Here is a 25,564-nt window from a genome sequence, read left to right on the forward strand (position 1 = left end):
TCAGGCGGAAAGAGTCGATAGTGCGGACACAACCAACCTCCCTAGGAGCCTAAGACTCTCTAGTGACAAACAAGACAAACAAGAGCAATCCTTCTCTAAACATGCATATACCATACAAGAAATCAAGTGTTTAGATCCTACCTGTAGTCCAACGCTGTTGTAGTAGTCCAGCCTCGCCGATCCGGATGAGCTCCTCCTTCACTTCGAAACCTGCATTCACTAACAATCAAACGATTAAATAGCACTTGATAATCTCATAAAATAAAACATATTTAACATATAGACCAAGGAGTACATGAAAAAACTCATAAATAACAAGTTATTGAGAAGAATGGACTCATTTGCATTAATAGGAAACAAAAGGAACAATTACAACCTGAGCCTTGGTGTTGTGCAAGTCCCTCCCAGGGTCCATCAAGAGTTCTCCTTTACTTTGACAAAGCTCACCCACTTCCAAATGAAACAAGAAAGGATGGGAATCTCTCCTCACAAGCTTCTAAATGGGAGTCCTAATTCCAGCAGCATCTACCCTTAGAAATGTTTAGCTTTCAACCTCCCCTCCTTCTGGCCCAATGCCTGTATTTATAGTGCTCAAGAGGAAGTTAATCAGGTCCACCATCAATGGGATAATCCCCTCTTTGGATGGGATAGCTCCTCTCTTGATGGGATAAGTTCCTCTTTCATAGGGGTACATGAACCATCTGGAGGCGCTCAATACACGTCGAACAACCTTCTAGAATGCTCTAGAAATGACCACAAGTAACTTTTTAAAGATGAAACTCGCGCCTTTTGACCTTTACAGGGGTACGCACCTGCCCCTTTACATACAGAGCGTACAAGTACGCAGTTTTTGTGAACATTAGATGCGTACACGCAGGTAAGGCCGAGAGAATCTGCGTACCCAGAGATAAACACATTTACAAAGACTTTCTCTCTTTTTGGAGTTTGACATGGAGAGCAGAGGCATAAGACTTGCCCAGGAGGATAGCATGACTGTTGATAGAGCCATACTAACTGTAAATAGCCATGGTGACATTTTTTAGTGTAACAATACAACAGCTGTTTCTATGGAAAACGCAAGCTGGGAAGTTAGAGCGAGGGAACAACATAGATAAGCAGGACAACTGATGGGTGAAAATGATGAAAACTACGCTGGGACTAGCTACTAGAAACCCAGGCAAGAAAAGAGGGAGGAAAAAGAAGAATGAACTCTTGATGGAGTGTGGAAAGATGATGATTAATTCTGGTAAGATGAAATATCTAGCCAGCTACTCCTTTACAAATCTTTTATAATGAAGTTGACATCTTGGAATATTAGAGGTCTAGGGAGTAGGAGAAAGCAGAGAATGCTTAGTAACAGAATGAAACAAGAAACGCCGGATATAATGTTCATCCAAGAAACGAAATGTTCCATTCAAAAGGTAAGACAAATCCACAACAAATGGCTCAGCAGCTATGAGTTTCTAGAAGTAAAAGCAGAGAATACAGCAGGGGGCATACTCACTCTATGGAATCCCCACAAAATTGGCATTCTGGAAGCTGAGGCTTCCAGAAATTACTTATCGGTTGTTATTCAACCGGTAGGAGAAAGGGACACCTTTCTGGTCACAAATGTTTATGGTCCTCAGAAAATAGATGACAAACTTAAGTTTCTAGATACCCTGGTGGATCTCAGGAACAGACATGCAGATATACCCTGGATCATGGGAGGGGATTTCAACATGATTAAATCCCTTTCAGAGAAAAAAGGAGGAACAAGATCTCTAAGTAAAGACTCCATGGCTTTCCAAACCTTTTCTGACAACATAAATCTTGTTGACACTAATTGGAATACTGGCCTCTTTACTTGGAATAACAAGAGGGGAGGAGATGCCCTTATTGCCTCAAAGCTAGACAGATTCTTCATCTCTGAGAATCTTATGCTGAATGGTAAAGAGGTAACAGCGCGAGTTCTTCCCTTTGGAGGCTTAGACCATTGGCCAATTCAATTGGAAATCAAGGGTATAGGCACTCCTAGAAACAAACCTTTCAGATTTGAAAATATCTGGTTGTCACACCTAGACTTCTCAAGCAACATTGAGAAATGGTGGTCAGAGGACTTGCAGATTCAGGGGACCAGAATGTATCTTCTTCACAAAAGACTAAAGCACATCAAATTTCGGCTTAAGGAATGGAACAAGAAGGATTTTGGTAATATTTTTGAAGAAAAGAGAGTAGTTGAAAACAAAATGCAGGTTCTCAACCAAGCTCTAATCAAGGAAGGATTTGATAAAAATATCAGTGAGAAAGCGGATAAACGTTATCAAGAATGGGAGAATCTATGTAAACAAGAGGAAATATTTTGGAGACAAAAGTCCAGAGTTCAATGGCTAAAAGAAGGAGAGCGCAACACTAAGTTTTTTCATAGAACCACCATGGCCAATAGAGTTCACAACAACATCTCTTCGATCAAGAATGAAGCAGGGGAACTGCAAATCTCCCATAAAGCTATAGAAGTTGTGTTAGTCCACCACTTCCAAGGTATAACACAGGAGAACAATTCAGATAGAGAGCAATCCATCAGGGAAATAACTAGTAATGTACCGAAACTGGTATCCAGAGAGGACAACTTCAACCTTAATAGACCAGTAATGGAAGGGGAGCTAAGTGATGTCCTCAAAGACATGTAGAATGGAAAACACCGGGCCCGGATGGTTTCAATGTGGACTTTTTCAAAGCTTGCTGGAATATTGTTAAGCAGGACATTTTGAATGTTGTGGAGGATTCCAGGTCAAACAAAACCATTCTGAAAGCCCTCAATACATCCTTCATCGCCCTGATCCCCAAACAGGAGATTTCTCAAACACCGGATAAATACAGACCCATAGCCCTATGCAACGTAATCTATAAGATTATATCCAAGGTTGTGGCTAACAGACTCAAACCTTTGCTTCCAATCCTGGTATCAGGGGAGCAATCAGGTTGTGTGGAAGGCAGACAAATTTTGGATAACATCATTCAAGCACAAGAAGTGGTGCACTCTTTAACTAGAAAGAAGCAGGTGGGTATGATCATGCAATTAGATATTGCCAAAGCTTATGACAAGGTAAATTGGGTCTACCTTAAGAAAATGTTGATTGCATTTGGATTTGATCACATCTGGGTCAGATGGGTAATGGCATTGGTGACCTCATCTAATTTTTCTATATTGTTCAATGGCTCTCCCTCAGATATTTTCAGTCCCTCAAGAGGCCTTAGACAGGGTGACCCACTCTCCCCCTTTCTTTTTATCATCATGATGGAAGGACCCCCTTTCTTTTTATCATCATGATGGAAGGACTGGGGAGAGCTATAAAGCAGGCGAAATCATCAGGAAAGATTAAAGGTCTGCAACTTACTGATAATGGGCAGGCCTTGACTCACCAACAATTTGTAGATGATACCATGTTACAGGGACTCCCCACAGTCCAAGAAGCTTCAAACTACATAAATTTTGAATCTTTTTGCCTCGGCTTCAGGTATGGAAGTCAATATCTCTAAATAAAAAATCTTCTTCTTCAATACCAATATTGCTATTCAGAAAAACATCTCCAGAATTCTTGGCTTTCAAAGGGATTCCCTTCCTTCAAAATATTTAGGAGTTCCTCCAAAACCAATGCTCAAAATTATATGGGAACCTTTGATCAACAAGTTGCAGGACAAAGTCAGTAAATGGACCATCAGATCTTTAAACCTTGCTGGCAGGTTAGTTCTTACAAAAGTAGTGCTTCAAGCAATCCCTATTTTCATGTTATCAGCCCTCCCAACTCCAAAAGGGGTCCTTCAGCAATTTAGAAATATTCAAAGAAACTTCCTTTGGGGCAAGGAGGAGACTAAGAGGAAATGGGCCTTGGTGTCTTGGGATAAAATTTGTAAGCCCAAGAACCATGGAGGGCTAGGATTGGATGATCAGGAGATTCTCAGTAAGGCTCTAGGGGCCAAACTTTGGTGGCGCTGGGTCCAGCATCCAGAGACTCAATGGGAAAATATCTAGAAAGAAAAATATGCTAGTTCCTGGCAGAACAATGATATTATAAGAATGTCAGGAAATATAAAGGGTTATTATATTTGGAACAAAGCCTGGGAGAATAGAAAACTAGTACAAGAGAATAGCTTCTGGGAAATCAAAGAAGGAAATCTTGCTCTTTTCTGGGAAGATAAGTGGCAGCAAGAATCAATTCTGGTAAAAGAAGACTTCCTTGATCTTAAACAGGAGTCAGATTCCCAAGGTTTAATAAAGGTTAAGGATTTCTGGATACATTCTCATCTTACGGATAAGTGGAGAATCTGGAGAAACATAGATTGCAGAAATAACAATCTCCTGAAAACTAAAGCAGAGGAGCTCAGGAAAATAGTAGAGCAAAGGAAGATCTTAGTGGCAGAGGGACAAGACCAATTGAGATGGGGAAATAACAAAGAGGGCACCTTTAATCTTAAGGAAGCAAAAATCATTCTCCTTGAGCTAGATCCCCTGGTTCCGGACAAAATCTGGCAAAACCTTTGGAGGCGTCAAGGATGGATGAAAATCAAACTCTTCATGTGGGTTGTTTATCACAAGAAAATTCTGACTTGGGATAACATAAGGAAGAGAGGTGTTCAGGGGCCTTCAAGATGCCTACTCTATGAAGCTCAAGAAGAAACCTTGGAACATTTACTCAACAACTGCATTTTCACATCCTGGTTATGGGACTTTTTTGCTACTATCTTTCAACAATCTGATAGAGACAGAGGTAGCATCATTAGTACCCTCATCAACTGGAGGAAATTTTTTTCAGATAATGAAATTCTTAACTCAGCATGGGCTCTTACACCAAGCTTCATCATATGGAACATGTGGAAGGAGAGGAACAAAAGAATTTTTAAGGAGGAAAAAAAGCCCCCTCAACACCTGCTGGAGATAATCCTAAAACAGCTCAAGGAGACTGTGAGAACCAATGTTCATAACTTCCCTAAAAATCCCCCCTCATAAGCAGATTTAAATATTCTCAGGCAGTTGGGGATGCAGGGGCTCACCCTCCTAGGCCTTGACAAGAAGATCATTTCGTCGGATACGAAGAAGGAATTTTGGCATCCTCCTCTGGAAGGCTATTTAAAATACAACATTGATGGGGCTTCAAAAGGGAACCCGAGAACAACAGGGTATGGAGGTGTCCTCAAAAATGCAGAGGGAAGTATCGTTTTCATATTCCATTGCCACCTAGGTACAACCACCAATAACATGGCTGAACTAATGGCTATGGAACAATGCCTGGATTTACTGAAGCAGGACAACTGTCTAAATGTCATGATAGAGGCAGATTCGGAGTTAATTATCAACTTAGTGCAAAAAATTCATAATGGAGCTGCGCCGGACAAAGTCTCTAAGCATTGGAAACTAATTCAGGTCTTCCAAAGAATTCAAAGCCATCTTCAGGGCCTGCGCACTATCAGTTTCCGCCATGTTCGCAGAAAGGCAAATAAGCTAGCAGATCTTTTGGCCAACCAGGGAGTCAGCTGTACAGAGAATAATGTGTCGATGAAGTGGCAGGAGTTGAGTCCAAGCAGACTGAGAGCTCTATGCTATGAACAGGCGGAAGAAGATAGGGATGTGTTTAGACTCAAAACCATGGAGAATAGCTCGATTTGATTTTCCCCTGGATGTGTCTTCATTTTGGGCAAATTTTGCTGAAGAGAAGAGAACCATGTCTGGTTGCCCAAACTCAAGGTACAAGTGTGATGAAGATCTCAGATAATTCCCATAAGTCTTTGCTCGATGGAACACTCTCACCCTTACAATATCCCAACCAAGGCGAGGAAGTTTTTCATTTGCAAGAGGAACCAAGTCATTTGGCAACTGGTGGTTTCAGACTTCGGGGTCCAGATTGCAAAACCACCTCCCAGGCGGTTTTCGACTGATCGCGCTGCCCTCAGAGTGGTAATGGTTTTGGTGTTTTCACAGTGATCCCATTCATCCTGCGACATGTGGCAGGGTGAGGGTTCTGAAAACCGCCCTCCATCGCAGATTAACATTCCTCCTTCTTGTCCTACGCGAAATCTTCCTCATCCGTTGGATTCGGTTGTTGCGAATCAACGGTTGTCCGAGACAGAGAAACTTGGTGGGGCAGGATAGTTAAACTTTGGGCTCTTTAGCTAGGCGTCTTTCTCCTCAGCCGTCGATCTTCTTGATTTGATGGGTTGGATCTATGGGTTTGGGTTTACCGGAGGGAGGCCGCGCGAAAGTTCGTGGGCTTTCCGAGGGTTAGTCTGGAGTCATGTTAGTTATTTCTTAGGCTTGAATTTTTAGAGGTAAAGTTGTACGGTGTAGCCCTTGGAGGCTTAAGCTTTTATTTCTTTTCTGTTTCTTTGACGTCGGGTGGACGTTTGTATATACTGTACACTATTTTTTGACTCATTGATATAGAAGGATCCATACTTGCTTCAACAAAAAAAAGAAAGGGGTCAAAACATTTGAAAGGATAGCCCACTAAGCTGTTGTGAACTCTCATACACTTGAAGAAGTGAGATGAAAGAGAGAGAGAGAGAGAGAAGAAGAAGGGGCAAAGGAAGGCTGATACAATGGATGGTTGTAATCACTCTTCCATTATAAATACAGAACTGCAGTTATGTTCCCTACTCCATAGTGTCGGTAACATTGTTCATTGAGTTGTTCATTTCGATACTTGTCGAGTTGAGTAGTTTAAGTTGTATACAAATATATTTTCGTTGTGCATTCTTATATTAGTTTTCAATAAAGTATGTTGTGATTGTGTTTGCCTTTCCTTTGTGCAAGAATTGTCTTGGAGCCGGCCTTGAAGGAGTTTTCTTGGCTGCATAGCGATCTCCAAACAAATCTAGAAGGATACTTGAGGTAATCCTCTTTCCATACTTTGTCAACTTATATTCAATAAATGAACATGTGTATAACTTGGTAGCTTCTGCAGATAATCTTATAGTCTGTCGAAGGTCCCGGGAAGGCCTTTGAGGGTAGTTTTCATTCTCCATACACCGTGCATTTTACCCCATAGCATTGTTCCAACACCCCTTTTATACCCAACACCAAAATACACCTCTTAGTGATAGCAAAATCTTTGCGTTCTTAGGTGCCAAACACCAAAATCAGCCCTTAGTTGTTTCTCCAAAGTTCCCCCATAAGAATTCCCCCTGATCTTCCTCCAATTTCCCGCATTTATCTCCCCCCACCCCAAGTCAATGCCACTGACCCCACCATTACTTTTGTTGGACGCATGATTTCCATTAGATCAAAACCAGCAGACGTTAGTCTTCACTATAATCACTAGAAATAGGATCCACAAGAGCAAATTAGTCCATATTGTGAAACACATGGGGAGTGTTGAACCCAATGTCCAACCATATCCCCCCAAAGTAAGATGGGTGAGTTTTGAACTTGATATTTATTGCTCTGATACCGCTTGTTGGACTCATGATTTTCGTTAGACCAAAACTTAGAGGCATTAGTCTCTGCTACAATTGCCAAAATTAAGATCCATGAGAGGTGGTTAGTCCATGTCACAAAACACACAGACAACACTAAATGCAATTTCCAACAACTTGAAGGGGCTCTTACTTTTTGTAATTTTGAGAACTACTTCTAAATTTTTTAATGAGGAGAAGCCCTTAGGGCCAATTTTGGATGAAAAGTGATTTAGTCTATGTGATATAGATATTGTGAACTATTTTCTCTTTATCTATGGTTAGTTCCATTGTTGTAAGGTTACATTTCTCATTTTATAGGCCTCTCCTCTGTGAGGCCATTACTTTTTATCACATTACTTTACTAATATTATTGTTGTGAGTGTTGAATATTATAGTACCAAATTTATTTTCTATTTCAAGCTAATATGTAAACCTACTTTGTTCATGTATTACTAAGCTTTATTTTTTTCATTAACAACTAATTGTTTAGAGTTCAAGCAAAAACTAGTGGTTTCATTATCTATTTATTGTATTTAGTTTACTTCTAGCTAGGATATCTTAAAGTAGTTTTTCTTTAAGTATTTAGATCTAGTTCATATTACATTCTATATTCTACATATCAACCAATCCAATACTCATTCATTCCCAATAATACTAGGTAGGCTAGAATTTGGATGGGTTTTATATACCAAATGATATGAGAACTTATTGGAACTTCACATTAAGAAGTACCCTTATCTGTTGAAGGGAATTTTTCTCACATCAACACCTTCCTGACCCTTTAACTCATAAAAAAATATGTTGGTGTAACAATGCTTCTCTTTTTTTTTTTTTGTTAAGGCAAGAGCGGATCCTTCTTATTCAATTAAAAAGAGAAATAGTGTGCAATCAGCAACCTCGGCGGTGGGGCTCACCAAAAGGATAGGCCCACCCCAATCCACTGTCGCAAGACGACAAAATGAACCCAGGGACACGGCCCACCAAAAAAAACCAAACGTCCAAAACTGCTTGTTGGATCCTAAGCTAAATATCTAGTGGATGAAAAACATATCGGGTGGCCAACAAGATCACCTTTTAACCACCACATTGGACCTGATACACCCTGTAAACCACCATTTATGCATGATTCCCATGAGGTCATGCAAACAACTCAAGACAAAACCGTTGTATCGGTCCCACCAACATGCATGTTCAATCATGTCCGTTGAATGCCCTCGCTTGATCCAATGGTTCGAGATCATATCACGCAGACTAAAAGCATCGATAGTTAGCGCGCGATGAGAGCGGTATTTCCTCCCCACCGAAAGCCACATGTCGCGTGGTGAGTGGAATCGCTCTCGATTGTGAAAAACCGCTTCCGGCCTGAAGAGTTTGCGATAAACCAGAAACCACCCAGAGGGTAGTAAATCAATCACCAGAAAACAAACTGGGGTATTGCGCCTGCCGAGAAAGTCTGGATTCCGGTGCAAGGGCCCAAGGAAGATGAAGATCCCTCCTTCTGGCCATCCCTTTGAGACTACTGGTTTTGTTGTTAGCTGGGTTAAGGAGATCGACATAGACCTGCATTCTAAAAAGGACCTCACATATGTCATAACAATTCATAACAAATCCAGATCGTCGAGACCCCTTCTATGTGGCTCTGCTTCGGAAATTATATCTCTTGATTTTTCCTAATGCTGCTATCGGTCACTGATGGCCCTGGATGAGCATCCATCCTTCAGCCTGTCATCCGTAATCTCCTCCCACCAGCAGCACAAGTCAGTATGCTTGTTTCGTACTCCCTCATTTGCAAGCCAGTCTGCAAATTTGTTGGCTTCCCTGCGAACATGCACCAACCTAAGAGGTCTCAGCCTTCATAGGTGCACTTGGATTCTTTGGTAGAATTGTAGAAGCCGCCAGTGTTATGAGATTTTCTCAGGAGTAGCACTAGCATTTATCCTCTTCACTGAGTTGATGACTAATTCCGAGTCAACTTCAATGATGACATTGTGTATGTTGTGCTTGAGCAGTATTTCCAGGCATGATTCCATCACCATGAGCTCCACCATATTGTTGGTTGCTTCTCCTAAATAACTGTGGAAGATGATTTGTACGTTTCCTTCTTCATCTCTCAAGACCCCTCCATAACCAGCTTCTCCCGGATTCCTTTTTGAAGCCCCGTCTATGTTGAACTTTAAAAAGCCATGAGGAGGGGGTTGCCAAGAAGACTTGTCCGTTAAGGTCTTCCTATTAATCTGCATAGAACCCTTAGGGGCATGAACCTTGAGCTCTAACTTCTCCAAAATTTTGGCCTCCCTTTGACCGATGGGTTTTCCAGTAGTTGCACCTCCCAGGATATGAACAATCTCTTTAAGTTGTTTAAGGATTAGCTTAAGGATGCTGCTCACCAGACTCGTTTTCTCCTTGAAAATCATGTTGTTGCGCTCCTTCCAGACATTCCAGATTATGAATCCCGGGGTCAGCATCCAGGCGGAGTTAATGATCTCATTGTCCAAAAAAATTTTCCGCCAATTCTTCAACGTAGTAGTGATATCATTAACATTTCTATCTGTCTGCTCAAAGACTTCTCCAACCCAATTCCACAGTATTGTGGTGAAAGTGCATCTATTCAGTAGATGATTTGTAGTTTCTTCTTGTTGTCTGCATAAATGACATCTTGAGGGGCCAACAAAGCCTCTTTTTCTTAGGTTATCCCATGTCAGAATCTTGCCCTATTGAACCAACCACTTGAACAATTTTACTTTCATCCAATGAGGAATTTCCCAGATTTCTTTCCATGTCTTATCAGTGTTTGGAAGCTTTAGCCCTACATCTATTCTTTTGGCTTCTTTAAGGTTGAAGAGACCTGTCTTGTTCTTTCCCCATCTTAGTTTATCGTTCAAGTTTTAGTTCAAGATTTGTCTCTTGTCTAAAAGACCTTGAAGGGCTATAGCTTGAGTATGCAACATGCCCATTCCATTGCAATTGGAAGTTTCCAAGTTCTCCATTTCTTATCATTCCCTGCTTGGTCCCAATAGTCACTTACCCACCTTAGTCCTTTGTTGATGGTATCGGTGTGAATGCTAATTCTTCTCTTCAGAGATTGTCCTCCTACTGCCAATTTTGCTCCCAAAACCAAGCCAGGTTCCAATTTCTAATCTCCCAAAAACTATGGTTTTGGACTAGGGCCCTGTTCTCCCATGCCCTATTCCAAATTGCAGAACCTTTTACTTGTCCTATCATTCTAATTAGATTTTCCTCCTGCCATTCACTAGCATATTTGTGCTTCCATAGTTTTGCCCAAGGGGCTTGTATTTCTTTCAGCCATCTCCACCAGATTATGGCACCAAGAACTCTATTTAGAATTCCTGGGTCATGAAGACCCAAGCCACCATAGGACTTAGGTTTGCATACTCTGTCCCATGCCACAAGGGCCCATTTCTTCTTTTCTTTGCCTTTCCCCCAGAGAAAGTCTCTCTGAATGTTTCTTATATTGGTCATTACACTGGCTGGTGCTGGAATGGTAGATAGCATATAGATAAGGATGCTTTGGAGAACAGCCTTAGTGAGAACAAGTCTCCCTGCTAGATTTAGTGCTCTGTTTGTCCATTTTCTGATCTTATCTTTTAGCTTATTAAGAATAGGCTCCCAGATATCCTTGTGAAGCGGTTTGTCAGTGAGAGGAACTCCCAGGTACTTCACAGGCAGTGACTCCCTTTGAAAGCCCAGAATTCTAGAAAGATTTCTTTGAATTGAAATATCTGTATTGAAAAAGAAGATCTTTGATTTAGTTAGACTTACCTCAGTGCCTGCTGCCCTAGCAAACTCACTCAGAATCTGTTTGAATGCTTTGGCTTCCTTAACAGTGGGTGTGCCTTGAAGCATAGTGTCATCCACAAATTGCTGATGTGTCACCGTGTCCCCACCATGAGTGAGTCTCAAACCCTGAATTCTCCCTTCCTCCTTAGCAGCTCTGATAGCTCTTCCTAACCCTTCCATCATTAGAATGAAGAGGAAAGGAGAAAGAGGATCTCCTTGCCTGAGACCTCTAGAAGGCTTGAAGGTTTTGGAAGGAGCACCATTGAGAAGAATTGAACAGCTAGCTGTGGTAACTAGCGCCATAACCCATTTAATCCAATTGTGATCAAAGCCATAGGATTTTAAAATTGCTCTTATGTACGACCAACTAAGTTTGTCATAGGCCTTTGTTATGTCCAGCTGCATTATCATTCCTGCCTATTTATTGGTAATGAGTGAATGAACCGTTTCATGTGCTTGAATTATATTATCTAGAATTTGTCTTCCTTCCACATAGCCCATTTGTTCCTCTAACACTAGGGTTGGGAGGATAGGTTTGAGACAGTTGGCAATGACTTTGGATATAATTTTGTAGATCACATTGCATAATGCTATAGGTCGAAATCTGTCTAGAGAGGTGGCCTTCTCTTGTTTGGGGATTAAGGCTATGAAAGATTCATTGAGCGCCTTTAAGACTTTGTTAGATTTTCGAGAGTCTTCCACTACCTCTAGGATGTCTTGTTTCACTATCCTCCAACAAGCTTTGAAAAAGTCCACATTAAAGCCATCCGGGCCTGGTGCCTTCCCATTTTGCATCTCTTTCACAGGTTCCTCATTTTCTTCCTCTGTTATTGGTCTATTGAGATTGAAATTATATTCTCTGGTAACCAGTTTAGGGATGTACTAAGTGAATTTTTCTGTAAACTGGTGTCTATCTTCCGAGGTTTCCTCAGCAATTTTCTGAAAATGCTGGAGTAGAATCTTCTCCATCTCTTCATGAGTGCTTCTCTCTATACCATGCTGATCTGTAAGTTTCACAATTCTATTGTTGTTTCGGTGAGCTATGGTGGATCTGTGAAAGAATTTGGTGCTTCTCTCCCCTTCTTTAATCCATTGTACTCTGGATTTCTGTCTCCAGAGTATTTCCTCTTGAAGGCATATATTGTCCCACTCCTGCAGGAGTGACTCTGCCATATCTTTCCTTTCATCTGTGTAGCCTTATGTGATAAGAATCTGGTTTATTTCCTTTAGTTTCTTTTCCACCTCTCCTTTAGCTTTGAAGATGTTACCAAATTCCTTTTTGTTCCACTCTTTGAGTCTACCTTTAATGTGTTTGAGCCTGCAGTGAAGCAGGAACATATTTGTGCCTTGAAGGTGAAGCTCTTACTTACACCATTGTTCAATATTTGTGAGGAAATATGAATGTGTGAGCCAAGCATTCTCAAACCTGAATGGGGTGTTCCTTGGTCTTCCAAAAAGGGAAGCTTCCAATTGGGTAGGCCAGTGATTTGAACCTCCAAAAGGTAGTATGAGTGCAATAATGTTGCTTCCCCTTAGAAGAAGTTCCTCTGAAACCATAAATCTGTCCAATTTTGAGGCCACTTGGGTAGAGCCCCCTCTTTTGTTATTCCAAGTGAATATTCCATTGCTTGTTTCCATATCAACCAATTTCATATTGGTGATGAAGTTCTGGAAGGAAATTGAGTCTCTCCCAAGTATTCTAGTGCCTCCTTTCTTCTCCATGAGTGATTTTGTTAAGTTGAAATCACCTCCAAGAATCCATGGTAGAGCTTGGCATCTCTTTTTCATATCCTCCAGTGTTGTGAGGAGTCGAAGTTTGTCCTCCACTGGTTGTGGACCATAGACATTGGTGATCATGTAACATTGCATGTCACCCACCGGTTGGAAAATCAGAGAAAGGTGATGTCTGGATGCCTCCGCATCAATCACACCAAATTTCTGTGGATCCTAGAGAGTGAGAATACTACCAGCATATTTATTTTCCTTAACTTCAAGGTATTCATATCTATTTACCCATTTACTATGTTTTTCGCAGATCCTCTCCACTGAGCATTTTGTTTCCTGTATGAATACTATGTCAGGTTTTTCCTCTTTAATCCTTTTACCGAGATTCCTCTATTTTCTTTTTCTCCCTAGTCCTCTAATATTCTAGATTGTGATTTTCATGGAGGTGTGGTTATAAAGGAGTAACTAGAAAGGTCTTTCATCCTTCTTGAATCAATCATGAGCTTGCCACACTCCAGTAGTAATTCTTTCTGTATTTTTCTTCCCCTCCTCTTGCCTGGATTCTTTGTTAGTTTTCCTATTATTAATCCTATTGAGGAAGTCCCTTTGTTTTCCTGGTTGTCATGTCCTCCTTTGACTCCTGCAACTGTTTGATGTGCCTTGTTAAGGAATATCTGTTGGACTTTGTCCACATCCTCCTGAGGGATGGAGTTTATTCCCAGGTTGCCACCCTGTTTTAGAAACTTTTCCAGCTCTAGGTTCTCCCTTTCCAAGATCTCCTGTAAATCTTGATCCTCTATACCACTTTCACTTTGACTCATTTCCTGGTATTTTTCTACTTCCATGGTACTCAAAGGGTCCATCGTGTGTTCATTCTGTTCATGAGTGTACTCCATGCTGGTCTCTATCTACACTTGAATGAGCTATATTTATTTTGCATAACTTTATCTACACTTGAATGAGCTATATTTATTTATTTAAAAAGAATCAATAAACTCAATTCTAAAGAAAAAAATGATGCTTGACAATCAAACAATTAGCTTGTGTGTCCTATATAGTTAAATGAATAAAGGAACTTTTTGAAAACATCGAGTTTACAAAATTATTGGGAAAAAAAAAACTATAATTTGTTCAATTTAAATTAAATTAAAGGTGAATCTCCTTATAAGATATATTTTACACAATGATATTAGACGTAAAAATTTTGATATGTGTAATCAGAATTTAGTTCATATATTTTGAATCAAGTAAACCAAACTCACATGAAAACAAGTTTCTAATTTCTAATTTCCTAGTTATTTTTATTCATTTTTAATCTATATCTTGTAGAACACATTAATTTAAAAGAACATTAAAAGATGAGATTATCATCATACAAAAGTCTCTCATAGACACACACAAATTCACAACTAACTTGAAATGGATAATAACAACTCTCAACAAATGAGAAAATTAAATCTCTAACCACAACTGACTTCATCTCTTAACAACCATATGCCAAATGAACAAAACGATAATTCTCTCAGCACAACTACGTCAATCACTTAATAATCATATTCACATCTTCAAATATCTACTAGCTTCAACTTTTAATTATCTCTTCTTAGGAAAGGATAATTTCCTCACTTTTTTTTGTTTAGCACTTTTTTCAATTGAAGGCTACAAAGCTAATATCTTAAAAAATAGAGGGACTATCATCATTCCTCACATACACAAGCTCTTCAATTTAGCAATCAAGCAAGGATTCTCTAATATTTGAATTCAAACCTTCTTATACATATTTTTAAGAGTGGCAATAAAAGCAATCCGTCTAATTATAGGACCATTATGATTAAGCACATTTTAGCCTAGCTATACATAATGGAAAAGAAGATCAAATTTTGGCTAGAATGCCACCAAAAAAGAGCTAAAGGATAGGCTAAATTTAGAGGTTATCATTAAAGTGTAGACCACTTTGTTATGGTTAGGATCATTGTGGAGGAGTATTACAATAATAAGGCCATTCTCCTTTATTATTTTGTTGACTTTTAAAAAGCTTTTAACATAGTGCCCGAGACTAACCTTTGAAATAGGTTAGAAGTGGTAAAAATTCCTCGCAAATCAAGAACAATTGTGGTAAATTTGTCTGGAATGTTATTTCTAAGTTTAAGAACATTGAGGGGTGGTTGAAAGAAATTCATTGTAATATAGGAGTCAAGCAAGGTTGTCCTTTGTCTCATATTATTTTTGCCATATATACTGACAAGTTAGAAGATTGTTTGGGAGATGCAAGTGATGTTGATACAACTCTCGTTAGTGTAGTCACCATCCTTCTTTTTATTATCGATAATATTGTTCAAATGGCTAGGCGTCCTTATGACCTCGATAAGCAACTAAGGACCAGAGTGAGAGCGCCACGCTGCGCAGGGAGCCAACCAGAGACTTCTCCGCCGTTTCAGCCAGCCAATGATCATGGCCTCCTCAAAGACCAATTCATAGCTTGACGTTTCAGCCCCGCACTAAAGCTCGCCGAGATCCTGCCACGTCTCAGCTCTATCCTTGGCCATCTTGTGCATGCAGAATAGTTCGTGGAAACTCATGCATGCATGTTCTTTGCTGTCTTGGCGCCTGGACCAGAACGTGTTTCAGCCTCGAAGCTTCTCACTATCTATATAACAGTTCCTCCCCCTGTTGCGCGTGTTTTTGGCCTCTCAGCCTTTTGCCCATCCTCCCCTCCTCTGTCTCTTCGTGGGGAGGTATTCCATCCTTACTGTCCGGTAATCCATCCTCTCCCTAAGTTGTAACCTATAATTCTCCGGTGTTTTCTCTGAAGGTTTGATGGTGTTATGCGCATGGGGTCTTCGGCGCTCTCGCTTGCTGTGGAGGTGTCGGTAAAAAGGTTAGTACTCTAGTTTTTCACAAGTGAAGTCTGTTCCATTAAAAAAAAACATGTTTAAGGTTTGTAGTAAGGAGTCCTGGTAAAATTCAGAGAGTTTTATGTCTGAGTGTTACTATGGCGAACTGCTGTTAAATGCTATATTATCAGTTCATATGTATTTAATTGGGAATTGTTCTTAGTCATCTTTTCCTCCTTTGCTCCTGCTATGATTCGTCAAAATGCTTAAGGCTTTTCTCCTTAAACTGAAGAAATCCATAGTTATCTACAAACCGTGCACAGACTTCCGTTTTAGCATCGGGGAATGGTGGTGTATATTTGAGATGTATTGTTGCTATATAGATTGCAAGGAAACCTCCTCCAACTAGATGCCTTCATCCCCTGATGCCATGCGACCTCGATCTGTTGTCTGTAATGGTTTCCTATGGGATGGCCGGAAGAGGTAATCGGTAATTTTTTTCCTGGTATGGAGTTCCCGTAATCCTCCCTTGAATGTTTTTTCAAAATCCGCAGAGTTATGGACCGTGTCCTTCATATGACGTGGTTTTGTACTTAAGAGTACTATCAATCTAGGAACATCCTTTCTTTGTCAAATTAACAGTTAGCTATCGTCATCCACTGCATAGACCCCTGGCTTAAAGCTGAGCTTGTTTTTTGTGCCTGCCTTGTATTGACTGAGCATTCCCTCTGGAGTATTCTATGCGCTGATCCCTATGTCTGCTCTGAACCATCCTCCTTAAATTCTCCTCATCTGGCATTCATTTCACCCAGGGATTATGTTTAGTTTTGGAACGGGGGAAGATTAAATGCATGTACAATCCTGACTGGAACTTAATTAAGGACGGGGATCTTCTGCCAGGGGTAAGATTTTCTCTAGCTCCAATGGAAGTTGGGTCGGACGCATCTGCCATGGAGGCCATGATACAAGCCACCATCCTGGCTGAAAAGGCCCGTGAGGGGTCAAAGGTGTCCACTGGGTGGCAAGCCACTGTGGATGATATGATTGTTAAACCTGCGTGGCATGAGAAGGATGGGCCCCCCTCCGGCCTTTCATATCAGAGCGCATTTAGCAAAAGAGAATCCCTTGTGGAAGAAGCGTGAATGAATGAAAAGGCGAACCATTACAATAAAGCCAGAAATTCGGTCAAAATCTCCTCCCCTCCTAAAGCTATCTCCCTGGACAGTTCTCATCTCTCGGACAGAATCGACAGTCTTCAGAATCTTGCCTTGGTGGGCAGATGGTCTTTCCTAGAAATGGATGATGCAGCTATGAGGAAATGGCTCGACGACCGGTGGAAGCCTTTGATTGGTTATACCCCTATCATCTCCCGCCTTATGAAAGAATGGTATTGTTTCCACTTCCTAAAGGCTTCTGATTTAGAGGTTGTTTCCAAGAGTTCAGGCCGATATCATTATGCAATATCTCTTTCAAAATCATTTCCAAAATTATTGCAGAGAGATTGAAATCGACGATGGCCTCTTTCCTCTCCAAGGACCAACATGCTTTTTTAAAGGGGCGCAACATTTTGGATGCTGTTGCTATTACTCAGGAAAGCCTGTTTTCAATGATATCAAGGAAGACGAATGCGGCCATGATTAAAATCGATCTGTAGAAAGCTTACGATTGCTTGGATTGGGGATTCATCAGGTGTTTACTGGCAAAGATTGGTTTAAATTCTCAATCCATCAATTGGATCATGTCATGCGTAGAGAACGTCCACTACTCGGTCATCATCAATGGAATGCCTTCTCCTTTCTTTCTAGCGGAAAGGGGGCTTCGTCAGGGGTGTCCCCTCTCCCCTCTTTTATTTATTCTGACGATGAACTCTCTCAGCCTTCAGATTAATAAAGCCGTGGCCGAAAAGCGATGCAAGCCGGTTAGGATATGCAGGGACATCTATTTATCTCACAACCTTTTTGTTGATGACGTGCTCATCTTCGCCATGCTGTGTAGAGCTTCCTGGATTTGCCTCAATGACATTCTTAATAGATTCTAGAGGGCTACTGGGTATATATCAACAAAGGAAAATCTACCCTTTACCATAATGATACAAACATGGAAATGGTGAACTGGATCGCTAATATGCTTGGTATTGATTCGAGATCGCTTAAAGAAGCCCTGAAATATCTGGGATTTCAACTAAAGGGCAAAGGCTACTCCAAAGCGGATTGGCAATGGGTGTTGGAAAGATTCTATAAAAAGATCTCGGCCTGGGAATTCAAGACTCTTTCTCTGGCAGGCAGACTTGTTCTTACCCAGTCAGTTTTAGCGCAATTAGCTGTTTATTGGGCCCATATCTTCTTCCTTCCAGCTAGCATTATTCTCAAGATGAATAAACTGATGGCAAATTTTATATGGGGCGGTAGTTCCAGTCAAAGTAAAATCCATTTGTCGAAGCTGGAGAAGATCTCTTTGCCAAAGAAGCTTGGCGGTTGGGGCTTGCTAGATATGCGAACTTTTGGAAGAGCGCTATTATGCAAATCGCTGTCGAGAGGCATTTATGGTGAAGGTCTGTGGAGTCTAACTATTAGAAAGAAATATCTGCAAGATAAAGATCTGGAATTTTGGTACAGGAGGGGATCAATCGGAGTCAGACAAGGTTCTGCTATATGGCTCAGTCTCAGGAAAGTCCAGCAATACTTCTTGGAGCACTTGAGATGGAACCTTTTCTCTGGCAACCGAATCTTAATCGGGATCGACTCCATCGTGGGTGCACAAGAATGTGTTCTCTTCCCTGAAAATCTTATTCTTTTTCTTCATAGGAATGGTATTTTCACGTGGGATAAATTAATTTCTTCCTGGTGCGGTCCTATCCCCTTATGGAAAGATGGCCACGATCTTCATTTTCCAGTCCCACTGCTTCCGGTATGGAAAACAGTTAAATATGCTCTATGTAGCTTGGGAATCCATCGCTCTGGGATAGCGGACCATCTTATGTGGATCGTTCCAAATGCAAAGTCGCCTGCTAGTGTTAAAGACATCTACGCTGATATGATTTATTCAAAGGCTTCAAACTCTTGCTTAATATATCCCTCGTGCTTCTGGAAGTTGGGATGCCCTCTCAAAATGATCCTGTTCTCGTGGCTGGTCTTCAACAACCGCAATTTGTCTTGGGATAATTTGAGGAAGAGGAGCTGGCATGGTCCGAGTAGATGTTCTATGTGCGAAGCTGCGGAGGAATCCAATCTTCATATGTTTTTCCAATGCAGCTCCTCTCTTCAGATCTGGTATGAATTGTCTCTGCTTTATGGTTTTCCTCATGTTGTCTTTGTTTCAGTTCAGGTTGCTTTTCAATGGTGGTGCGTGCAAAAGGACTCTTGGCGATCTCTGTTTATCATTGTCTTATGGAGCTTATGGAAATGGAGGAATGCCAAAATTTTCCAAGACTCAAAAGAGCCTCTAAAGTCATCCTTGCATCATATTCTGTCCACACACGATATGATGCATGTTAAAAAGCCCAAGATGAAAACGGATCACAAAAAAGAGGTGGAAGATCCTCTCAATAGTGTTCCCTGTGCTTTCTTTGATGGGGCCGAGCAGAATAATATTTGTGGATGTGGGGTCCACGTTATCATGGACGAGAAGCTGCAATATTTTTTATCTTGGAACGGGGGGAGTGGTACAAACAACTTGGTTGAGGCGAGGGCTCTTGCAGGACTGCTTGCATTCTGTGTGTTTTTTGAGATTCAAAATATTTCAATTTTCGGTGATTCAAAATCCATGATTGACCATGTTAGGGGAGCCTGCCACATCAGCTGTCCTCATTTATCAAGGTGGATGGACAGGATTATGTACTTCTGGAGAAATATGAAACAGTGCTCAATCCACCACATCCTTCGTTCCCAAAATGTTCAAGTTGACGGTCTGTTGAAGAAAGGACTGTCTTTAGAGTCTGGATCTTGGACTTTGATGATTTCTGATGATGATCGTTCTTGCTTCATCAAGGACTTTTCCATCCCTGGATTATGATCTTTTCTTTTCTTCCTTCTCCTTTCTTGCTATTCAGATTGTCTCTTTTTGTTATATGAGTATAGTCATTTGCTGATCCTGCCATTGAAAACACTGTTTTGTTCTGATTTTGGTATGATGATGTTCAGATCTCCTTAGGGATGTCCTATGTCTGCAAGTTTTTGATTTCATGTGTTCGCAAGGAGGCTAGTTTTGAACCTTGATGTTTCTAATATTTACTCTTTATATTGACTATAAAAAAAACCATTGCAACGAGAAACAACCATCCCCAATATATATTTATAATAATAAAATATATTTATAATTATTATATAAGAATCAAAGAATGTTTGACCCCAAATACCCCACATAAATACAAGCTTTCTGTACATGAAGAGAAGAGACTGTCTGTAATTCAACAGCCTCTTCACATCTTTGGCACATCCTCAAATCTGTTGAGACGGGTAAAAATTCTCTTGGTACAGATTCACCCAGACTTCCAACAGACGCAGAGGAGGAATGTGTGTGTTTGAGGGATCAATGTAAAGGATTGATCCGTGCTCTGGAAGAAACATCAGATTCAATGTGCTCAGTAACTCTCATGTTGCTCCACATTCGACTGCAACAGATCCCGAAGCTTTGGCCGGAACTCGTTAATGGTCTCCAACTTTGGCTTCCAGCATTTGCCTGCGTTCAATCTCAGCTGCGCAAGCGCCGTTAACAGCTCTGGATCGTCTTCTAAATTCAGCTTCGGCACCGGAAGCTGCTCCTCCTGCGCCCTACCACTTTGTTTCCCCTCCTCCAATAACAATACATCACTCTTCATTTCTGGCGAAAGGGGACGGATGAGCTCACCAAAGAGGGGGAGTAATTTGGCTCTAGAGCTTCGTCTTTTTGTAACTTTCATGGCGGAATTGGCCTTCAATCCCAGGGCGGCCATGTCTGTCCCAGAGAGTACGGAATGCAGCTTGGACATGGGCAGGAGAAAATAGAAATGCCCCAATTCCAGTTCTTCATCTGCCGTGAGAGGATTAATCCGTCGCCGGATCTGCAAGCCGTTGGCGTGGCATACAAAGTGCTGAGGATTGTCCAGCATTAGCTCTGCCGCCTTTATCCGCCTCGGAAGGTGCTGAACGCTGCCATTCCAGTGGATGACTTTCCCAGTGCTGGAAGGCAGAGTCTTGGAAGCGCAAGAAATGTAAGCGCCCATCCTGAATTTTGGTGGTCTGTTAATCTATCTGAGGCGATTTGAATGTAGAGTAAGTGTATGGAGAGATATTTTACTTCTCTGTTTGTCTGTAGCGATGGGTCGGTTAAGGAACTGTGTGGAGGGATGAGGAGGCGTGCACAAGGCATTTATAAAGGAGAAGAGACCAGATTCATAGGATGTGAATGTGATTAGTGGGAACAGCTCGGATGTCGCGTTAAATGAGGGTGAGGGAGGAAACGAAGAAAGACGTAGCAGGTGTAATAGCTTGGCTGGATTCGAATGGTACGCCGCGTTGTCCACTGGTAGCGTGTGATGTTGCAAGTTGAGAAAATTACTTTACTGAATTTCTTGGTTTCTTTGTCGTTTCCTTGGGTGAGGAAGTGAGAGATCCGGGATATTTTTCCTTCGCATATTTTTGGATAAATGTTTGGTATCGGGATTTTGACTTGATTTTTTCATAATTTTCAATATATTTTAAATAATAAAAATAGGATTTTTTTATTTAAAATTTGTTAATTAAAAAATAAAAATATGGTATGGTATAATTAGATTTGAAATAAAACTTAAAAATGTTATTTAAGTAATTTTTTAAATCTGTAAGGGGTTAAATTTTTTATGGAATCATACTTCAGTAAAAAAATATGTTTTTTTTTTTTTAAACAGTGTTAATTTATCAGTGTTATTGGAATATTATATCATTTAAACCTATTTAAATTAAATTACTGATGGTTGATAAGGGGATTTAATTTTCAGTTTTTTTAAATGTATGTGGATTCATTATTGTTATTGGAAAGTAATATCATATAAAATAATTTGTTAATGATACATAAATAGATAAATTTTCAATTTTCTCAAAAAATTATTAAAATTATTTGTAATGAAATTATATATTTTTTAATCATATCCAATTTTAATTTAATATCCTAAATTAAAATTATTATTTTTTAAATAACAAATTCTATCTTATTTCTTTGACTATATATTTATAATAATAATAATTAAAATTAAAAATATATTTTTTTATTTTTATTTAAACGAGAAAACACCAAATACATTTTCAATATCTTAGATGAATTTTTAAATTCAATTTTCAATTTGAATTTATTATAATTTTTTTTTATATGTTATCTATTTTTTCATATATATATAAATGAGAAAATAGTCTAATTAAATGTTTTTTCTTTTTTAATTAATTTTAACCAAAATTCAATAGAGATTTTTAAAAACTTGAATTTAAGTTGTTTAATTTATAAAATGCTAGTGGCCCTATTCTGGTGAGCATATATATATATATATATATATATATGGTTGTTTTGGATTAAGAGTATAATGGTCCAAGATGAAGAAACAACTAGTAAAAATAAAAGCTTACCCTTAAGCATCACTATAATTACACTGAGAGCCCATTGCACTCTAGGCTGTCTCCAACCCATTACCGTATTTTGACTCTCCTAGATCCATCTCAACATCTTTTTTCCTCTAAAAGAAGTTTGCATCGCAAGAGTTTGATGAGTCTCGTGGACAATTTAATTTAAGATGTATTCCACATGAATACCATGAGTCAACACTCCCGGCTCTCATACCATGGGTGAAGTTATTTTTATTTTAATGTTATTCTTTTTTTATCATTTTTTATTTTATTTTAATCCACTAAAAATATTTTCATGTAGGGTTAATTTTATTTTAAAGGTTAAGTAGGGTTGGAGAGAGCCTCTCGAAGCAATAAAAAACTTAAATAAAATTTATAATTTATAATTTATAATTATCAATAAAAATTAATAATTAAACCATTCTATATCTATCTTAACTCCTAAGAGAGATCAAATTTATGTGCATTTGGTAGATCCGGAGCTAAAATGGAACTAGGTTGATTTATTTTAGATAACATGATTTCCTTTCAATAACTATGATGAATTATATTTCTGAATAACAACAACAATAATTATCCCTAATATTAATGGACAACTAAGGTATAATAAGTGTTCCCACCATTTTAAAAATATTTTCCTAAAACTTTACAAAAACTTATAAAAATTGTATTAAATTAAGTATTGAAAATGAATTTAGCCACTAATTTCTATGAAGATTCTAAAAAACCACCCATAAACTATATACTTTTTTTTTTAATTTTATTTTTAAAGATAAGAGCTATTAATTATCCATACTATTAATAAACAACTAAGTTATGATAGGTATTTTCATTATTTTAAAGATATACTTTAAAATTTTAGGAAAACTTATTAAAAAAATATCAAATTACCTATTGAAAATGAATTATGACTTTAGATAAAATTATGGAGAGGAGAAAATATTGCACACCCAAACTACTCTACATATATTAATATCATCACAATCATGATATTGATAAGTCAAGCTCCGTTTTAGGATAGATTGACTATCTTAGGCCCACAATCTATTTAGTTGAGAGAATATATCAACCACAAATTGATCTAGGAGGTATTTTAATTGGACAAATTCTCTTAAATCCAACTAAATAATAATCTCCTAAATAATACAAACAAACAAGTCACTTAGAGATTACACTAACCAATACATATGATGAGGGACACCAAATATTAAGCATAAGAGACTTGTAGGAGATAATATCTCCAACACCCTTCGTTAATGAATATTTGTCTTGATCTTTGTGTGGTAAAGTTTTCACCAGTTTCAATCCAACTTCTTCACCTCTGTGAGCATCACCTGATGCAATGAGTGCTAAGTGAACTATTCAAATCATGAGAAATTAGTCACTTACGACTACCTCTCATGGAAATGGTCATACGTGAATGACTTACTTAACGCAGTTGAATCCCAAAAATGATATCTAATCTCTAATCATTTTGAAATATTTAGGATTAAACTCCACCAAGCTTTCTTGTAACCTTTGTAAAGGTGTAGTTCCCAAGTTCAATTCATGAGTTCTTAGATTCCACCTTCTTGAACTCTTGAATCATGGATATCTCAAAGTCAATTATTGAACAACATTTCACATTCTATATCATAACCTCATTAGTAGATTGCAATCCACATGCAATTCTTTACAACTAATGAGGGATCCTTCCCTAGATCCACAACTTCCAAACTAACTAGACAATCATCCATATTGAGCTATACTTCCAATTGATGCCTTGAAAATATAGTTTCTTTAAACCTTTTCTTCTCTTTTTGGTTTTTTGGAAAACATCTTAATCAATATGGGTATTCAATTCAACATCTTCCTTGCCATCAAGTATGGGATACTTTGAGCTTTCGTCACTCCATCCCTTTCCTAAGCTCTATGGATTATTCCCTTCCTTAGAAATTGGGGCATTTTTTATATATTTTGGTCATTGGATTATGTCTCCCCTTGGTTTAGATGTTTCATTGTTTTCATTAAAGTGTTGTTCCCAACAAACGTTAGAGACGCAAGGGAGGTCCGTCACTGTGTAAACGATTATTCAGTAGAATTGACAATGGGGAAGGCCACCATAACAATGATAATTGAGAAAAAAGAGACCCGAAGATCCCAATTCATGGTGAGACCAATATAACTAAGGACCTCATTTATTTGAAGTTGTTATATGCAATCTATTCTTCACGAATTAGAATGAACTCTAACAATGCCCTCACCATCTTAGGAGGCATATGAATGAATTAAATGAGTGTAAGTGAGTGTAGGCTACATTGTGGCGGACCATCTGTCCTTTTACAAAATGTGACTTTTTACTTATAGTATTTTTCAGTTACAATACGATGGGTCAATTCCATGGGTGAATGAATACCATGGGTGGATTTTACAATACCACAGGCGGATGACATTTACAATACCATGGGTCGATGAATAATATGGGTGGATGAGTACCATGGGTGGATTTTACAATACCACGGACGGATGCCATTTACAATACCATGGGTAAATTCCATGGGTCGATGAATAATATGGGTGGATGAGTACCATGGGTTGGTGCCATTTTCCATTCGGATCAATAAATAAATAGAGTATTAAACTATTATATTAATTTGTTTTATATTTGCTTAATTTAAATTCCATGGATGTTAAAATTGTTTATTCAGCTAGTATTCTTGGACATCATTGTGATGTTGTCTCATTTATATTGAATTTAAGAAAAAAAAAGATGTAAATAAATATGAAAATTACAATAATCTTATAAATACATTGTCTTATATATATATATATATATATATATATATATATTTTTATTAGATGCATTGCTTGATATTTTTATTACAGTCATGGATACAAATCACTAATATAAATTATTCTATCTAGGTGTTTTATGTAAATAGATCATGCATTAGTTTACCACCTTCATAATATTTATAATGGACCTTTGAAATATATATTTTTAGGATTTGATAAAGTGATTGCTATATTAGCTGAGAAATATTTGATTCTGCATGTGCTTTTTATTTTATAGATATGGGGTCGTAATGATTAAGATGTTGTAGACATTTGTGCAAGTTTGAATTTGTTCTAAATTTTAAAGTGCTAAATACTTTTATCTAGACATGACAATATCCAAAACTTGACAGATTTTCAGAAATTTAAAATGAACTTTATTCCTATCCATTA

General features: G+C 38.8%; 1 protein-coding gene across 1 annotated transcript; it reads right to left on the reverse strand.

Annotated features, from left to right (window-relative positions):
* Window positions 1-20,073: 20,073 nt before the first annotated feature.
* On the reverse strand, window positions 20,074-21,114 carry LOC149198200 (uncharacterized). Its single transcript, XM_089404090.1, has one exon. It carries the CDS (start codon window positions 20,986-20,988, stop codon window positions 20,368-20,370), a length of 621 nt encoding a protein of 206 aa, XP_089260216.1. The 5' UTR covers window positions 20,989-21,114; the 3' UTR covers window positions 20,074-20,367.
* Window positions 21,115-25,564: the final 4,450 nt, after the last annotated feature.

Source organism: Pinus tabuliformis, chromosome 2_2 (genome assembly GCF_031772625.1).
Source record: "Pinus tabuliformis cultivar Carrire ecotype Pingquan chromosome 2_2, CPIR1, whole genome shotgun sequence".
Taxonomy (NCBI): domain Eukaryota; kingdom Viridiplantae; phylum Streptophyta; class Pinopsida; order Pinales; family Pinaceae; genus Pinus; species Pinus tabuliformis.